Raw genomic sequence first — 18,592 nt, 5'->3', positions numbered from 1 at the left:
GAGAGAGAGAGATAAAAAACACAAAAAAGATACAATACATTGTTTATAGAGAGAAAAAGATAATTGGAAGGAATGTAGTGAAAATAAGCAAATAATAGTTAACATTAAAAGAAACACAGAGAATGCGATTTTGGTAAAAATTACAATTGTTTTGGAAGTGGGTGAAAAATGGCCAAACAAGGAGCCTCTAGCAGAATGAAAGGAAGCTTTAAAAAAAGCGATTAAATGATCTTGGATGAAACTGAAGGAATGCTGGAATCATGAATCGTTATTTTAGAGATCTGTACAGGAATAATACTGATATGTTGAAGAGTGGAATTTAAGCCAGAGTTAAAGAAGAAAAAGTCATAAAAGCTGTGAGAATGCTGAAAAAAGATAAGGCTGCAGGTATAGTCTGCAATGGGAGAAATGTTAAAATATGAGTGTGATTTGCTTATGGAATAGCTCTGTGTTGTGTTTAATTCATGCATGCAGGATATATATGTGCCTGATCAATGGAAGAATGTTATTGTTGCTTATTCAAAATAAAAGGTAATGAGTGAATGCAAAAACTACAAGGGGCTTAATTTGCTAAGTATAGCTGGGAAGGTGTTTGGCAGAATTCTTATTGAAAGGGTGTGAGAGATGTCAGGGAGCAAAATTTGGGAAGTAAAGTGTGACTTTATGTAATGCAGGGTGTCTGCAGACAGATTTTTGCTCAGATTGAGAAATATATGAATGTAAGAATTTATTGTATGTTACAGATTTAGACAAAGTATATGATAATTTAAATACTGTAGATTTGGATTATAAAATGTTTTGTGCAAACATGGAGGTGGGGATTGTTTGCTGAATATGTTAAGAACAGTATATGATGAAACTATCATGAGAATAGATGAAATATTTATCAAATGTTCAAACTTGAGCAGTAAAAAAAGAATGTGTAAGTCCCCTTCATTGTTTAAGGGATTCGTGGATAAATGTATAAAGAATACTTGTGCTTGGAAGGTAGTCTCTATCAGTGCTCTTTTATATTCTTTGCTACTTGATCTTTTATCTGGAAACTGAATATAGGATTTTCTATATGTAAAGTACCTCCTTTGCCACTGAGTATTGGCACTCCCCTTAAGAAACAGATCTTCATTTTGATTGAGTAGCTAGGTTCTCATGAAAGAATGAACAGTAGTCAACCATATTTTAGCTTATATACAAGCTATAGACACATATTATTAATTAATATACACACCAAGTGTTAGCCACTTTATTGGCCAGGTGATTGTAGAAACTTTTATCACATGTATTTCATCAGCCTGGATTAATCAAAAATAGACAAGCATCAGGTAATTTACATTTACTAATAGCCTTTTTGATCATAGCTAAAGATAGAATGGACTCTGTAGTATTAGTATCTCTAGATCCTGAAAAAGCTTTTGATATGTATCATGTTAAATTTCTAAAGCTTGTGATGAGTAGATATGGGTTTCCATCTTATTTTATCAAATGGGTGCTAATTTATTATTTGCAACCTAGTGTAAGAGTCATAACAAATAAATTAATCTCTTATCCAGCTGAATTATAGTGTGACACCCATCAGGGTTGCCCCTGTTCTCCATTGCTTTTTTATTTAATTCTTGAGCAATTTCTGTTAGGCAGTCTTGTGATATAGATTAATTGGGATAAGTCTATTTTACAGGTAGTCCTTGTTTAGCAACCACAATTGGGACCGGCAACTCGATCATTAAGCGAAGCAGTTGTTAAGTGAAACCATGACTGTGCTTATGACCTTACTTCAGCTTTCCTTTGCTTTACAGAGCTGCAAAGATTGTAAATGTGAGGATTGGTCGCAAGGTTACTTTTCCATCACCATCATAGCTACAAATGGTCCCAGTACAGGGCAGTTGCTAAATGAGGACTACCTGTACTTCCTTTGGGTTCTGATATATCAGTAGATTCATGTAAAAAGTTGGGCTTTGTAATTTCTACAAAATATATGGAATACATAAGACTATATATTCCTAAAGTATTTCTAAATATTTGGAAATAAATATGTTAAATGCATTAGAAAAGTTGCCTTAGATACTAATAGATAGATTAAAATTCTGTTAAGATGTGGGGCAAGATTAATGTTATTAAAATGAATATTGCTCCTCAATTAACTTATGGTTTAAGAGGCATTCCAGTGGTAATTCAAAATAGATATTTTTTTTCAGATACTCAAATTCTTGAGTAAATTTATATGAAAAAAATAGGGTACCAAGATGTCACTGAATAAATTCAGATTATTTTTTGATGATGGTAGTTTTAATTTACCAGATTAAAAAAATATATTTTTGGGCTTTCATTTTAAACTATATTTATGTAGAATGAAAATTGAGCAGACTGTCAACCTTAGTGGGTCTGCACTCTTTACATCCCACTTCAGAAATGTAGCACTGGAAGGTAACAATTCCAAACTCTGATTTATGCGTTTTTTATTGGGACAGTAGCTGATTAGGTAAAAAATATTGTGTTATATATGATCATGGGGTGGTCACATGACCCTGGGAAAAGACAGGGCTGTTTTAAAGAGCTACTAAGTTTGTATTCCCACATATTCACTAATTGCATAACCCTACTCTTTACATATTAGTAGAATCTTTGTGGGGTTCAGAGAGGCTTCTGTAATAACTATGATACTAGACACATATGCTTTGCAATATGCCAGATTCCTTATTTAATACTTTGTATATTTTATATATGCACACACACATTGTAATGGACTGTAAGAGTAACCTTGAGGAACTGGAGGAAGAGTCACAACCAGGACAACCGTCAGACAAAAGAAATTTGAGTCCAAGACAGAAGTGTAATTTGAGAAAATGCCTCAGGCCTGACCCTCCCTAGTTCTCTTGTTGACAAAGGGGGGGGGGCACATTCAGACTTGCAGGATTCTGTTATTATAATCTTATAATAAAAGTAGTATTAGCATTCATAACATTGGTTTCCTATTCTGGTCTACCTTGAAGGACTGACACGTATATACAGTGAGGGTATCAGATGAGTTAGGGAGATTAGTAGGCAATGAAAAAGTTTTTGGGGGGCACAGTGATATCTGCAAGCACCATGTTGTGTACCCTGAGTTAAAATTAACATCCTTGTTAATATGACTAGTGTAAGTGGTTAATACATCTAGTATAAGAAGTGAATTCCAGTGTACTCTTAATGAGGTTTTCACCACAGATATTACAAGAATATCTTAGCCAGTGATGGCTTTCCTTTTAGACCAAACATTCATCTGTCTATGACTCTTACTTTGGGCTAACTGGATGATCTCTTTTTGCTTTCATATAGTGGTTGTCTAGATGTTTGGAGTCTAGATTTGGTAGCTCTGCTATTACTATTCTAGATAGAGGTCTCTTGTGAAAAAAAAATGATGGAAAACAATACATTAAGTATAAATTGTCTCTTAAGTTAAATAACAAGTGGGAATTGTAAGCATTGTTGCAGGTTGGAGCCAGCTAGCTATATCATTTTTTTCTGATGATTTCATGCTCCATTTTTTCCCAGCATTCTTGATTTCCTCCTGCCCAAAACAAAACTCAGTGTTTGGTGGCCACGAAATATTCTTAATTTTCTTTAGTTTGTGCTTGCTTTTTCTTCATCTTAGGCTTAGATATATCTGTGCTTTTGCAAACGTTGGGGTCCCTTGAGCCTGGAAATAATGCTATTTTAGCTACATATGGACTCTTATTCTGGTAAGTTATTCTTAGGAGTATATAGGATTTAATTGCTCTGTGGTGGAGAGGAAAAAGAGTTTAAACATATACCAAGTTTTACAGTTTCCACCCTCTTTTGTTGAGGAATGGTAAGGAAATTGATTGATGCTTCAGTCTTTCTATTCTGTATCCCTGCTTACAGGTCTTCCCAGGCTCCATGCAGCCTTTCCATAGCATTATGTTTCTGTGTGTGTGGTTTGAACTATCTTGTTGGGCCACTTTTGAAGAATGTATATTGTCTGCCAAACCCAAACAGCTTCTGAAGTCCAGAGCCGATTTGCAACGGCATCTGATCATAAATTCTGATCTTGTCCAAAGTTATATGCGAGTGTATTAGCAAATGTATGCTTGTCACAACGTATTTTGAGAGTAGTATGGTTGGCATGGCTGTTTGGTCTGTGAAAAAAGAGAAAAAGAAATGGAACAGCTGCTGCTGTTTTGGGAAGTAAGTTGGCTTAGCCCTAGAAACCTTACATACAGGAATTTTACATCTGTGTCAGTCCTACAACAACAATGAAAAGAATACGTAGATCTTTTGTATGATTATTAAATTTGGTATGTTAACATTTCCTCAAAACATAACTATATGACAGCATGGATGAATATTTATGTCATTTTAAGAGAAAAATGAAGGCTAATAATATACTCTTATGCCTTCTTTCTGATTTTGTATACTTTAATGTATATATCTATTATCAGTATGAAGTGTTGAACTTCAGTATTTATTTGTAAAAACACTTTTATTTATTTATTATTTATTTGATTTCTGTAGCCGCCTATCTCAGCAAGTGACTCTTTTAAAAACACTTATATCAGTGTGGTTGCTCAAACCTGAAGAAAAACAAGTTTGCATGACTATCTTATTCAGAAGTTCACATCACAATGCTCCATGTCCTTTGTTTATTATTGTTAGGATATGTAACTCAAGGAAAGTGATTTATATATTTTTTTTCTCAATTGCATGTAATCAAGCAGTTCGAACAACAAAGACTTGAAACAAGAAATTACTTGGTTGGTTTGACATGACTATTGTTCAGCTTATTTCTGGATCATGACAAAGTAAGGGGCTGCTTAATGATATTTTGTGAAATGCATGCCTTTGTGATAGGCATAACATGGATGGAAAAATTTCAATAATGCAAGAACACAGAAGGTTCTGGTAATTATGATGTTTGCTCTGAATCAATAGCTAGTGTACTTCATGAGGTTCTTAGACTCATGAGATTCCATTTTCAGATAACTCTTTCCAGAAATACTTTTGTACTATGGACCTTCAGTCTTTGCATGGATTGTGAAACATATTCTAGGATGCCCATTAAGTTATGCAGAATAATGGCAGGGTTCTCTGGCATCTCACCATCATTTTACATGAACTAAGAGTGCTTCTTAAAACATATTCTACTCTTTCTGTAACACCATATCACAAGAATGTTTGATAGAGGTAGGCAAGCTGTTTTTCTGAGACGCATCCTTTTTGTTATAGATTTACCATTAGGGAATTGCTGATAAATATTTGAAAAATTCCAGAATGCCCAGAACAAAGTTAAGAAATTATTCATCTAGGATATGTTCATCTGTCCAAATGTTGGGGTAGCATTTGCAAATACAAGACTGGGAAATACTTTTCTCTGTATTCTAGCAATTGCCTTAGTTGCTTTCACATCAGTAGAAACCATCACTTGAATTCAGTAGTTAAACAAAAAATAATTGTTTTCTCAAAGACTTGTATTAAGTCAAAAGTGGAACCATTCTCTTGCCCAACTTTCTCAGAATAATTTTGGGCCTTTTTGTCAGAGATCATCATACCATCTTGACTTGATTATCTGTCTAAAGAAAGAGAATTCTTTCTTTGTAACTTAATTGAGCTGTATGGGAAAATGTTTCCAACCCTTAGACATCAGGATCAAATTTCTGAAGACTTTCTGAGAAATTATAATTATAATTATTTTTCAGGTTTATGTTCTGCTTTCTCTTCAGAAGCTCTATATCCCTTCTCTAATTTTATCTGTGCAACAGTCCTGTGAAATAGATCAGCTCCCATGACTGAGGATAGACTTGAAGCTGGACCTCCCTGAGCCTTCTCTAACACACTGTCTTTTCAAACCATTGTTCAATAATCTTTGATGGAATGGCTTTCCTCCAAGGACTTTCTGATCCTTCAGGATTCGCAGAACTTACAAACACTGCTGCATTGTATCTGGTTAGACTAAAAGCACAATAGAAATGTCCCTGATTGGACTTTGCTAAAGATTATACGAGCATAAGGAATACGCAGCAATTCTGCTGAGCAGTCTTTGTTCATAGGCTATGTAAAGCTTTAGAAAGGAGCAGAAACCAATGTAGCTATTAGAAAAGGTATTTTTAGTAACATGAATAAATAAGACTTTCAGGGATTCTTAAGGACTATTGGGAAAATGTACTTTTCCTTGCAGGCAGAAAAAAATGGTCTTAATGGAAGATCACTAAGTCTGACTGTCCACAGGCTTAATAAGCTGAGGTATATAGCACAATATGCTGCCATATTATAGTTGAAATTCAGGTATATAAAAGCCGAGTTTCCAAGGTTAGCATTCTATACTAGTGTCATGTAAAAAAAGGAAAATAACGCAGGTCGATGCAGATGAGAGAGATAATAAGAGGTGACCCAAATATCTTTAGTTCCCATCAAATTTGGTAGGGCAATGGAAACAGAGTGAACTTTGAGTCACAGCTAAGCAGAGAAAATCTGCCTCTGATTCAATGAATGGAATTTATTTATTTACATAGATTTATATGATATTCAGCTCCCAAGACTTCAGACTGTTTACAAATTAAAATCTGTCCATCCATCCATCCATCCCACACACTCACCCCCCCTCTATATATATAACAAATATATATCTCAGCATCAGCAAAATAAAAAGATTGCATTTGTACTAAAAATCAAATAAAAAAGAGTAGTCACCAAATGCCCTCTGAAACAAACCTTTTTGTTGAGTGTGCCCATCTACTTTTTCTTATATAAATGAACAGGGACCATTCAGTCATATGACAAGAATAAAGCATCATTCCTGCCAGTAAATAGTCTAGCTCCCAGTCTGTAGGGTTCAAAATATAGGTCCTCCCTTAAGAAAATGCTTGCTGTCCATTGCGATGCAGGTATTTTATTTAATATTGTTAAAAGTACTGGTATGGATGCTGACCTCAATCCTTGCCAATACTCTGAAACTCTGATTCTGCTCTGATTCAAGAATGTCTCACATGTAACGAGGGCTGTCTTGACTTTGGAAATGACTTCGTAGGATAAGACATAGCAAGCATAGCTTCACCCTGAATCACTGCGACTTTACAGAGTTCCAGCAATATTTTAATATGGCCTTATCAGTATGCAAAGTACTTTAGAGTAGCAAACATAGATTCAAACAACCTCTGGACTTCAGGTCACACATGTAGTTTCTTTGAAATATATTTTCTTTTAAAAACATTGACAAGAATGGAACAACCTTTCTTTCTTCGTTCTTATCTTTTGACACAGATCCCTACAGAGAGGAAATGATCCTTGGTGTTTCCATTGAAATGCATTATGTTTTCTTCAGTTCAGTAACTTGAAATACTTCTTTGTTTTTTGCTGATTACAAAATCCTCTACTTTTAAATTATTGCTTGTTTATACTTAGCTTTGGGTTCATTCTGATCTGTTTTCCCTTGATTTGCTAAACATGTGCTTTGTTTTGCTAATGAGTAATTTTGGCATTTGTCATAGTGGGAGAGTGGATAAATTGTCAGAGATCCAAATTATTGTAATAGGCCTGGCCTCTAAACACAATTCTAAAACATTTTACTTACCTATATGTTCTTCTAACTTCAGTGGAATAGCTGTTCTTACTCACAAATATATATTTATGAATTATAATGCAATAAAAATGTTTTTATTGACATTTTATGTCAAGTCACTTTACAAAATGTACATTTTGTATTTCCGTGTTTTTAAAAAGAATTTTTCAGGATTTCTTGGTTATGAAACTCCCTGAACAGATGGACAGAAAGTATTTAGCCAAAGATAAGCTGATAGCAGCAGTCTGTCGTGATTCTTTTGGGGAAGAACCTTACCAAAGAGAATTTACCAGTAAGAAAAGCTCAACCCCCCAACTTATAGCAGCCACAGTTCTCAGCTCTATATATCTTGCCTTGGGAATGCAAAAGAAAATCTGTGCCACTGTTCCAAAACAGGATTTTTTAATCAATCATTTTCATGATTATGACAAGAGAAAGGCAAGAGTTTCTCTATAGAGGAGGTTGGTAAAGAAAGTAGGAGAAAGTTATGTCTTCTTAGATAGAAGTAATAGTTAATAGAGGGATGGATTTGAGGTGTGTCTATAAAAATAGTTTGCTTTTCTATTTTCCCAGCCAATAATATAGATGAGCTAAAGAGAGTTAATAACATAAATAAGCTGGAGAGAGATCTTAAATTATTTGCCTTTCCTTTTCCTTCCTTCTTGCATTTATTGCATTAATTTTCCACCTTTTTTCTAGGCATTATACTCAGTTCATTTTTTTCCCCACACAACAATCATCCTCCATGGTGGATTGACTTGAACTCCAGTGGGGATCTTCAATTATCCAGACATAGACATAGGCTACAACAAAGAAACTAAATTTCTAATATCCTAAATGAATGTATCTTAGAACAGATGGACTAGAAAGGAGGTAATCCTAGATTTAATCCTAAATCGTGACTGTGATCTGAGGCAAGATATAAGCATTGTGAAACTAACAGAAACGGTGACCAAAATACTGTTATATTTAGCATACATGGAAATGGGAAACTGCCAGCTGGGTGCAACAGTCACATTTGATTACAAGAGGGGCAACTTCTCAAATATGAGGGAATTATGAAAAAAGACTGCAAGGAAAAATCAAGAGAGCCAAATCTCTTCTTAATGCCTGAATGTTAATTAAACCCACAACAACTGAAGGTCAACGGGAATGTATTCTACAGTGTAAGAAAGAGTCGTCCAAGAGCTGGCTCAGATGCATGAGAGACATGCATGACTCTCTAGCAGTGTCCAGGAAACTGTAAAAGGGAAGTAGTTTTTCTTCAGGAAATGGAAAGAAGCCTTCCTAATGAGGAAAATAATAGGAAGCACAACTCTGGGAGGGGGAAAAAAAATGTAAGGTGATAATAAGGAATTAAAAAAAAAAACAATTCTCTCCAGCAAACAGAACTAAGGGAAACAGTATTGTTTCTTACTTGGAGTAGGACATCAGCTAAGGAAGCAGTTGGGGTGTCAATGTTGAAAAGATCCTCAGGGAGGATGTAGACATTGCAGAGAAACGGAATGATTTTTTTGCATCTATCTTTATAGGTAGTCCTCGACCTACTGTACAATCATTTGTTCAGTGACCGTTTGAAGTTACAATGGCACTGAATGAATGGTGGTTACAACCAGTCCTCAGAGTTCTGGCTGTCCTAGCACCCCTGCAGTCACGTGATCACGATCTGGGCACTTGGCAACCAGTTTGCATGTACAACCGGTTGCAGCACCCCACAATCACATGAGTGCCCTTTGCAGCCTTCCCTGCTGACTTCCCCAGAAAGTCAGTGGGGAAGGTGGCAGGGAAGGTTGTAAGTCTTCTTAACTCATGCACCCTCCCCCAGCCCCTCTGCGCTTTCACTGTGCCAGTCACTTGAGCACATCTGTGCACCCTCCTTGACCCACGCCACGCCTCTTTCTCACCCCCTCGTACCTTCCCTGACCTGTGCCGTGCCTCTCACACACCCTTGCGCACTCTTCCTGACCCACACCATGCCTCACACACACCCTTGTGCCCTCCCCAACCCACGCCTCTGACACACCCTTGTGCACCCTCCCTGACCCGTGCCATGCCTCTTGTGCACCCCCTTGCGCCCCCCCATGACCCTCCCCCACACACCCCCTCACTCTCTCCCCCACCCAGCAGCAGCTACTTACCTGCCTGCCAGCTTGGAACTTGCGATTTCCTGCGAACTTCCCCACTAACTTTGGTTGTAGAAAGCTGGTAGAAAGTTGCCTCACCTAATAACTCTGGGATTCGGTTAACAATGGCAACTGGGACTGCAGGGATTGCCGTTGCTAAGCAATGTGCTGTGAAAAGAAAAAAGCAGCCCCAGAGCCATGGCGCACCAAAAAGCCCCATGGGGCTGGGCTCCATGTTGTGGGGGGAAAAAAAAGTAAAAAGCAGCTCCTGACCGCGGCATGGCAAAAAGCTGTCTCGGCTGCACCCAAAAAGCTGTCTTGGCTGCACCCACACATTGGAACTGCCCGAGAATTGCAAGGAACTGAGCCAAACTGGCGTCTGCCTTTGCTACCCCGCTCCTCCCTGTGCCTCCTTGCCTCTCTTCCCAACCCTATTTGCCTGTTGGGTTTTTCCAAGATAAAAGCAGCAGCACCCCCCCCCCCCGACTGTTAGCTTAAATCTGTAGGCAGTGGCTTCCCCCCTTAAAAAATCTGCCGCCAAAGGAAAACCAGAAGGAATGAGGCAGACCTGAATGGGAATCTGAGCTCCACACTTCCTCCCCCCCCCCCACATCCAACCCTCCAATTTGGAAGAAAGACCTTGAAGAGGGCTCGAGCTTCGGGTTCCTCACAGCCAACAAGCATGCAACCAGGGCTTGCTGGCAGAGCAAACACAGCCTCCCATGCGGGGCTCCATTCCCGCAAGGACCACCGTTGTCTTTGTCTCCCCATCCAAGGGGAGAGCACCTGTCCCTAAAAGGCCACACTTGGATGTAGATTCAACTCCTGCAAGATGCTTCCCAGGGCAAACGCTCTTTGGTGCCTTTTCGCGCTGCAGGAAAAAAGAAAGTAAAAAGCAACCCTCCTTGCAATGACTGATAAGTGTAAAGAACTGCAAACTTGATTTATAGTACTTTGCTGTCATCCTAGGTATTATATAATGCAGACTTAGCTGTTCTCATATCACTTATGAGGTGTCTTGCATTTGAAAATTAATGTGTATTACGCAACAGTTAATAGATTTATACCATTGAGTGATTTCTGTGGGTGTGCCATTTTATGGTGATTACTATGGTCATAGAGAAATAGGATAGAAGCACATGTAAAGCACAGGGGGACGCGGTGGCGCAGCGGCTTAATGACGCTGAAAGTTGCCGGCCAGAAATGGTCGACGCTTCAGTGGTTCGAGTCCAGCCTTCGCGTTAGCAGGGTGAGCTCCTGTTTCCTCCCCAGTTCCTGTAAACCCAACAGTTCAAAAACTCACGTGAGTAGATAAATGGGTACTCTCACTCCGGTGGGAGGAAAAATGCTGGCGGCGCCTTGCAAAAAAGGAGTCGGGAGCAGTTGCCGGTAAGCGCAAAAAACTGTGCATGCCCAAAAAGGGCGCGAAGCAACGGAAACCCCGCCTCCTGCGTTTGCCAGCTGGGCTCTGCCCTAGGAAGGAGGCCATGGCAAACCACTTCCGAAACAATTGCCTTGAAAACTGCAAGGACTCGTCCAAGCAGTCACTGCAGAGTCGGTAACGACTGAGCACAGATAAAAAAAAAAATAAAAACAAACATGTAAAACAGATTTCCAAAAAAGAGAGTACTTTTGTATATAGAGGGAAAAAAGTCAGCTTAAAAAATGGGATCCATTTATTTATTTATTTGTTCGTAAATCATATGTATAAGCCATCCAACTCAGGAGGACTCTGGGTAGCTACAATTAAAAGCACATCCAATACAATATAAAAATAAAAGAGGCAATAAATTGGAACTACTATAACAAGCACCTGACTAAAAATTGGAACTCCTGATACTGGGAGAACCAGCCAAATCTTAAAGGTCTGTTCGAAGGTTATGGCAATTTGAACCTTGGCGGGGGGGTGGGGTGGGCAGGGAGCGCATATGATTCCAGAGTGCAGGCACTGTGACAGAGAAATCATGCCACCTAGGTCCCATTAGATGACACTGTTTTAAAGATGGGATCTGGAGCATGCATGCGCTGTCATAACTTACCAGATGTGCAGAAACAATAGGAGAAATGTGATCTGTCAAATAGCCAGCCCCTATGCTATGGAGGACTTTATATGTCATAACCAGCACCTTGAATTGCTGGTTTCTAGTAACCAGTGCAGCTTATATAGCAGGGGTGTTACATGAGTGTACCAAGGTGCACCCATAACTGCCCATGCTGCTGCATTCTGGACCAGCTGCAGTTTCAGTGGTATTCAAGGGCAATTCCATGTAGAGCGCACACACATGATGTGATTAAGGCATGATTGACTGTGAGAAGAGACTCTTAGTTCAGGAAACAGTCCAGTTGGTAGACCGAATGGAACTGGGCAAAACCACCCCTGAAGTCAGTCCTTCAAGGTAGACCAGATTAGGAAACCAAAGTCATGCAGGCAGATACTACTTTTATTGTAAGATTATGGTAACAGAATCTTGCAAGTCTGAATGTGCTCTCCCCCACCCCCCTTATCTTCATGAGAACTAGGGAAGCTCTTGTCTGAGATGTTTTTTCAGGTTACAGTTCTGCCCCTGATTCGTTTCTTTTATCTGACCATTGTCTTGGTAGTGGCTTTTCCTCCTGTTCCTCAAGGTTATTCCTTCTTCCCATTACACCTGGCCACAGGTGCTACCTATACTTTGAACAGGAGCTACAAGTCCAGGGACCCCCCAAATTGTGCACCAGTTCTGTCCAGGGGACTGGTCACCATTCAGAACTAAAGATGCAAAATCCATGATACTTGGAGAACTAGAAATCCACAGCCACTCAATTTTGTTCGGGTTAAGTTTAAGCCTGTTTCTCCCCATCAGCCTCCTGGCACAGGGACAAGACCTCAACAGCATCACTTGGTCAACCTGAAGTTAAGATATACAACTAGGCAGCACCAACATATTTATGTTATCTGATCCCATGTTGACAGATGACCTCCCCCAGCAGCTTCATAAGGATGTTAAATGTTAGGATGAGAAACATAAGCCTGTGGCACCCCATAAATCAGGAGTACATTCCTCCCCTTCAACACTAACTAGAAATGGCTGCGGAGAAAGGAAGAGAACCACTGAAACACTGTACCTCCCGTATCTAATCCCCGCAGTCAGTCCAAAATACCATGATTGATAGTATTAAAAGCCACTGAGAGATCAAGGAGAACTAGGACAATTTCACCACCATCATTCTGGTTCTGATAGAGGTCATAAACAAACACAATCAGTACCACCTCTGTACTATGTCCTGTCCTGAACCCCAACTGAAAAGGGTCCAGATACTTTGCTTCCTCCAGGGCCTTCTGAAGCTGCAGTCTCACAACCTTCTCAACAACCTTCCCTAAAAAGGAGAGGTTGGAGACTTGATAGTAGTTGTTGAACACCATAAAGCTCCAGTGATGGCTTCTTGAAGAGCGGATACTGTCAACCTGGGAGTTTAATCACTCCCATGTGATGAGTCAGGTAACAAAAGGTACAGAGCGGAATCTATTCATTAACCACAATTGTTCAAAAGACAAAACAAAAACATTATGGCATGTAGGTGGAAAATAGAGATAGCAACTAGCATTTATCAGTTCTGCTGTTCTAGAGTAAAAGAAATAGAATCCATTTCTCCAGCACTTAATTAAGACTACTGCCTGTGTTGGTATAATCACTTAAAAATCATCTAATTGGAAATGGAGTTGTTGACAAAGGAGGTTTATTTTTGTTGGTATTGTCCATCTTGCAATGTTAAGCTATATGAACAGGTATGATTGTGCTACTTTTTACATTCCTATAGGAAGGTATTATAGCAGGTATTTTCTTTTGAACCTGTCAAGGAATCTGAGAGGTACCCAATTTGTTGCAAGTATTCTCTTTTACTTATCATCTGGCTTCAATTTATTTTTCTCTTACTATTCTTTTGTCATCTAGTTTCTTCTGTAGGGGACAAACTTTGTGTCACATTTCTCACTATTTTGAATTTCTCACTATTTTGAAACGGCAGATTGAGATGAGGTCCTTGATTATATGGTAAAATGCCACTGGAGTATCAGGATTAATCTTCCTTACATGGTTTTCATATCTAAAATTACTACTTGCTACCTATGTTGTCCGCCACTCCTTGAGCCAATAATGATTTCTATGAAACATGAGTTTCAAAAAGTTTTTATTCTGGGGAAAGAAATAGTTTTGGAAAGCCATTAGAAAGACCAATAAAGCTGTATTTATAAAGAAGCTAAGAGTGATTGGTTTGGAAAAGTAATGAGACAACTAAAAATAAAGTGAAGATCTCTAGGTATTCATGGTACTTTCTAAACCTACAGAAGAATAAAAATTTGTATATGCCTTGAATGAAAGGAGAACATCCAGATACTTAAACCATGCTGACAAAACCTATGAATTACTAGTTCCTACAAGAAGTTCAGGTTGTTGGTTGAGGGGAAGAAGAAACTGCAATGTAGGAGTTAGGAAATGAGCATCTAAGAAATTACATGAAACTGTGGAAGTGATGATGTGAAACATGGGTGTAAGCCTCAAACATGCCATCTAGTACTAGTACTCTCCCTACTACTGTAAGGGAAGTTCTGAGGGAGGCAGAAATTGGAGACCCTTGGCTGGTGTTCTGTCATTAAGATCACACAAGTGTAATGCAAACAGACTAAAGGGCTAAGAGTTTACTTTAGGAAAGCTGTACCCCTCCTTCTTAAAGATAAATATCACAAGGTGGTTTACAAAAATAAATATAGGTCATAAAATATGTACATGTGTACATCAACTTATATACTTGACACTATTTCTCTGTGTCAAAGATTATTTTGGAAGTTTCCACAGCGAAGAGTGCATGGAATACATAAAGTAATGTAACTAGCAAGTTCCTCCTCTATTGCATTGTGTTGTGATTGTCCATCAGTGAGCCTGAACGCACTGCCTGTTCTATTTTGTAAAAATGAACAAAATCTCTTAACATTTGCAGAAGTTGAACTCCTCCCACCCCAAAGCCCTACAAATCTCGTCCTTTACAAATACAGCTGGACTAACACAATGGCAACATTTGAATTAAGAGATTTGCTAAGTATTGGCACCATAGACAGTTCCTGTATTTTGGCTCCTGAATTTCAAAGTAATCTTGTGTGAAACTATATCAGTACTCTGCTTGAGTTAGGCTGTCAGCTGATTGCTGCAAAAGAAATGATTTCAAAAGAAATTTGTCAAGGGTAAAATAAAGATATGCCATTTTAAGCAACACAGGGATATGTGCATGGCATTTAAATACAGTTTTTGACGTAGCAGTTAGGTATCTTTGTTAACTATGACCCCCATGTATAAATTCAAATAAGAACATTTTTTGCTGTACCTGGAGATTGTTAAGAAATTACTAGATCATGGGAATAGAGAATAGGTTTTTAAATTTTATTTTGTTATAAACAGTAATGGTTTGCTAGCACTGAGATGTTATATTGGTAATCCTTGCAATCTCCTTGCACAGTGACACTGGAGGAGGAGAGCCTGTTAGTCTATAATGGCAAAATATCAGAAGGAATCTGATGAAATAAGCTGCAGCTCACAAAGGTTATGCCTTCAATAAAATCTGTTAGTTGGAAAAGGTGCTGCCAGACTTCTTCTGATTTTTTGCATAATGACCTAGTATTATCTCCATATTATAATTTCTGCCTGAAGGAAAATTATTACTGAAATCCAGATGCTTTTAAGTCTCCTGGACAAACATATATTCATGGATTGAGATATTCAAACTCAAATCCTTGTTTGAGTTTTTAAAAGCCTCATTTAGATAAGCAATAGAAGTCTGTTTGCCAGAGAATTTGCAGTGGAAGTAGCTAAGGATGTACAAGTGTAGCATTTCAATGCTAAAGGTCTGACATTAGTATCTGCTTTCAAGCCTTGTACCTTTCTTTGAACATCACATGTATTTTTTGAGTAACTTGCATTATGTCCCTCTCTAGGTACAATTTTTCCTATTCTGTTGGCTGGGGGTAATGGGACATGTAGACCAATGCTTCTGGAGGACACCAGGTTGGAAAAGGTTCTGTTGTATCACATGTAGGATTTTAGTAACCCTGTTGTATTTATTCAGTTTAGACTGAGATTGAGAATACAAAGGCAACTATTAAGCCTTTGTATTCTTTCACAATGAGCCTGTTAAAATGCATCAAAAACAATGTACGGGTGTGTTTGAGAAGAGGGGAAAATGCCAGTAGCACTGTCTTTAAAGTGTGATTCACAGGAAATAATAGGTCAAAAAGATACATTAAAGGCTCTGGTAGGAAAAAAAAATGGTACTGTGTTGTTAATGGAAAAAAGCTTGGCAAAACTGTTGTTGTGACTGTCTCTGTGGCTTGCAAAGGAATTTCCTACAGCCCGGAGTAACCATTAAATATGCCTCTGTTTTTAGGAGGAGTTCAGTACAGCTTTCCCAGAGAAAATGTCAACGTCTACCATGGAATCCCAGACCCTTGATGAGAGAGGAAGTTTTTTTAAGGTAACTAAAATATTGGTACTTTTTTTTAAATAAGAAGATGTATTTTATTTCAAAATGTATGTCAGTTCTCCATTCACTGTTTTTCGGCTTAAGAATTTTGACAAAACTACAATGAGAAAGCTTAGTTTTTTATATGAATGTGAGGGTTGGGTAAATAGATTAAATGAAGTGGGAATGGGTTACTTAAGTGTGTGTGGTAAAACAAGAGACAGGGTCAAGAATGAATGGGTGATGAATAAATGTAGATTGAATACAAAGTAAGTGACCACTGTGAAACACGGACATGGTTTCATCATATAAAGCAAATATGTGACAAATTGCAAAACAAAATATATTGAAATAAGAGCAAATGGATTGAGAGAAAGAGCAAGACTAAAAAGTCATTGATGGATGGAGTTGGTGAGATCCTCAAAAAAAAAGCAGGGATGGTTTGCAAGGATAGAGGGGTATGGTGAATGGTATTGATGTCCCCAAACGAAATAATATTATGGTTACATATTTCTCTTGAAATCTTTTTGTTATATTTTGGTTTTGGGGTATATTCAAGTCAGTCTTGACTTCTGGCGACTGCCTGAACTAATCCCTGCAGTTTTCTTGGCAAGGCTTTTTGGAAGTGGTTTGCCATTGCCTCCTTCCTAGGGCTGAGAGAGAGTGGCTGGCCCAAGGTCACCCAGCTGGCTTTGTGTATAAGGCAGGACTAGAACTCATGGTCTCTGTTACACATGCTGCTCCCAAGTTCGGCTTATGGTCACTCACTCACACATTCGTAGCCTGTTGAGGCACGCAGATCTTGTCAGCCCCCCTTGCTTTCTACCTGGGTTTTCCAGATAGGTGCTGCTAGAGCAGACAAGACACACAGCCCTGGTCAACAGCTGGGAAATAATTAGGGATACCCACCAACCATTTCCAATCGAACACTGAGGCCCAAGAGGTTCTTTGTAATACACAGAGACCCAGTGAATTTAAAGTAACAGCAAAACTTTACTGGTTGCAAGGTACATTTGTTCTTTCTCATCCACACACACACACGCTCATCCACACTTACCCACGTCCTTCCCAACTAGGCTGCCAGGCACTAGCTAGAGGGACGGAAGCCGCCAAGTCTGGATCCAAAGATGACTCAGAGTGGACAGGCTTTGGGACCCCTTTTATCCCCAAAAGTCCTTGCTTGGTTGATTTACAAGTTGATGAGATTGGGGTGAGGGTTTCCATGTGCTCAGGCCCAACTTCTTTTGTCTGGTTCAGGTCCTTTGTTTCCTTAATGACTTGCTTCCTTCTTATCTACCTTCCCGAAGGGATCTCATAGACAAGTTTCCTGGCTTTTGTCCTCTCTGCTTACATGCCTGCTTCATCTTTAGTTATGGCAGCTTCAGCCTAGTCTCACATCTCGAAGTTTCTGGCCTGGTACCTTAACCACTACACCAAACTGGCTCTTCTCAAAGTCTAATCCATACAGGTAGTCCTTGACTTACAACCACAACAGGGTCCAGAAAACGTTGTTAAGCAGTGTGGTCATTTAGTGAGGCATCACATGACCACACCTGATTTTATGACCTTTTTTGCTGCGGTCGTTAGGCTAAACTTCATGTGACCACAATTTGCAACCTTCCCTGCCGGCTTCCTCATTGACTTTGCTTGTTGGAAGCCAGCTGAGAAGGTCACAAATGGCGATCGTGTGCCTGCAGGACGCTGCAATTGTTCTAAATGTGTGACAGTTGCCAAGCACTCGAATCACAATCATGTGACCATGGGGATGCTGCAATGGTTGTAAGTGTGAGGGCCAGTCTTAAGTCGCTTTTTCAGTGCTGTTGTAATTTCGAACGGTCGCTAAATGAGTGGTCGTAATCGAGGACTTCCTGTACATTTCAGTAACATCAGTAGACACCACATAACAGGTCAACTGTTTTTCTTGTACAGTATTATAAACAATTATGTTCTGATGCACTTTCATATTTGTGCTAATTTAACTGGAATTTGAATTTGGGATCTTCTGCATGCAAAGCACCTGCTCTACCAGTTACTTTTAGGCCCTCCCTTTAAGAAGCAAATCTCTCTGATATTCTACTGAGTGGCTGCGTTTGAATAACAGAGGGAACTGTAAAATAGTTAACTGCATTTTAGTCTAGTATGTTGTGTTTGATTTCAACCTCTGTGGTTAGTTTCCAGTTCAGATGTATCAAGAGGATTGCATTATTAAGTAAACCAGGGTTGTATAGCCCTCAGCATCCTATTTGTAGCCTTCAGAGCTCCCTTCAGAGTTAGGTTGCTACAGATTTTGTTCTCAGGCAGACTTAAACAGTTTACTATGTTATCTAACTTAGTTAATGGTTTATTTTTATTATGGAGAGTCTATTTCTTTAAATCCACTTCAGCTGTGGAAATAGTGGTTTATATTATGGCAGTTGAAGCAAATTCCTGTGTTTGG

At 38.9% G+C, this 18,592-nt stretch overlaps 1 protein-coding gene across 1 annotated transcript in view; it reads left to right on the top strand.

Annotated features, from left to right (window-relative positions):
- The window catches only part of RIN2 (Ras and Rab interactor 2), a 66,077-nt gene that overhangs the window by 1,940 nt on the left and 45,545 nt on the right, over positions 1-18,592 (top strand). The window contains exon 2 of the mRNA XM_007426783.4: positions 16,081-16,167. Coding sequence (XP_007426845.1) covers positions 16,111-16,167 — 57 coding nt within the window. The 5' untranslated portion in view covers positions 16,081-16,110. The remainder of the gene's footprint in view (positions 1-16,080; positions 16,168-18,592) is intronic.

Source organism: Python bivittatus, unplaced genomic scaffold, assembly GCF_059951505.1.
Source record: "Python bivittatus isolate LINGU-HERP-01145 unplaced genomic scaffold, Pbiv_v1 ctg000960_np1212, whole genome shotgun sequence".
Classification (NCBI taxonomy): Eukaryota; Metazoa; Chordata; class Lepidosauria; order Squamata; family Pythonidae; genus Python; species Python bivittatus.
Note: the sequence above shows the minus strand (reverse complement) of the source record. Positions and strands in the feature narration are given on the sequence as shown.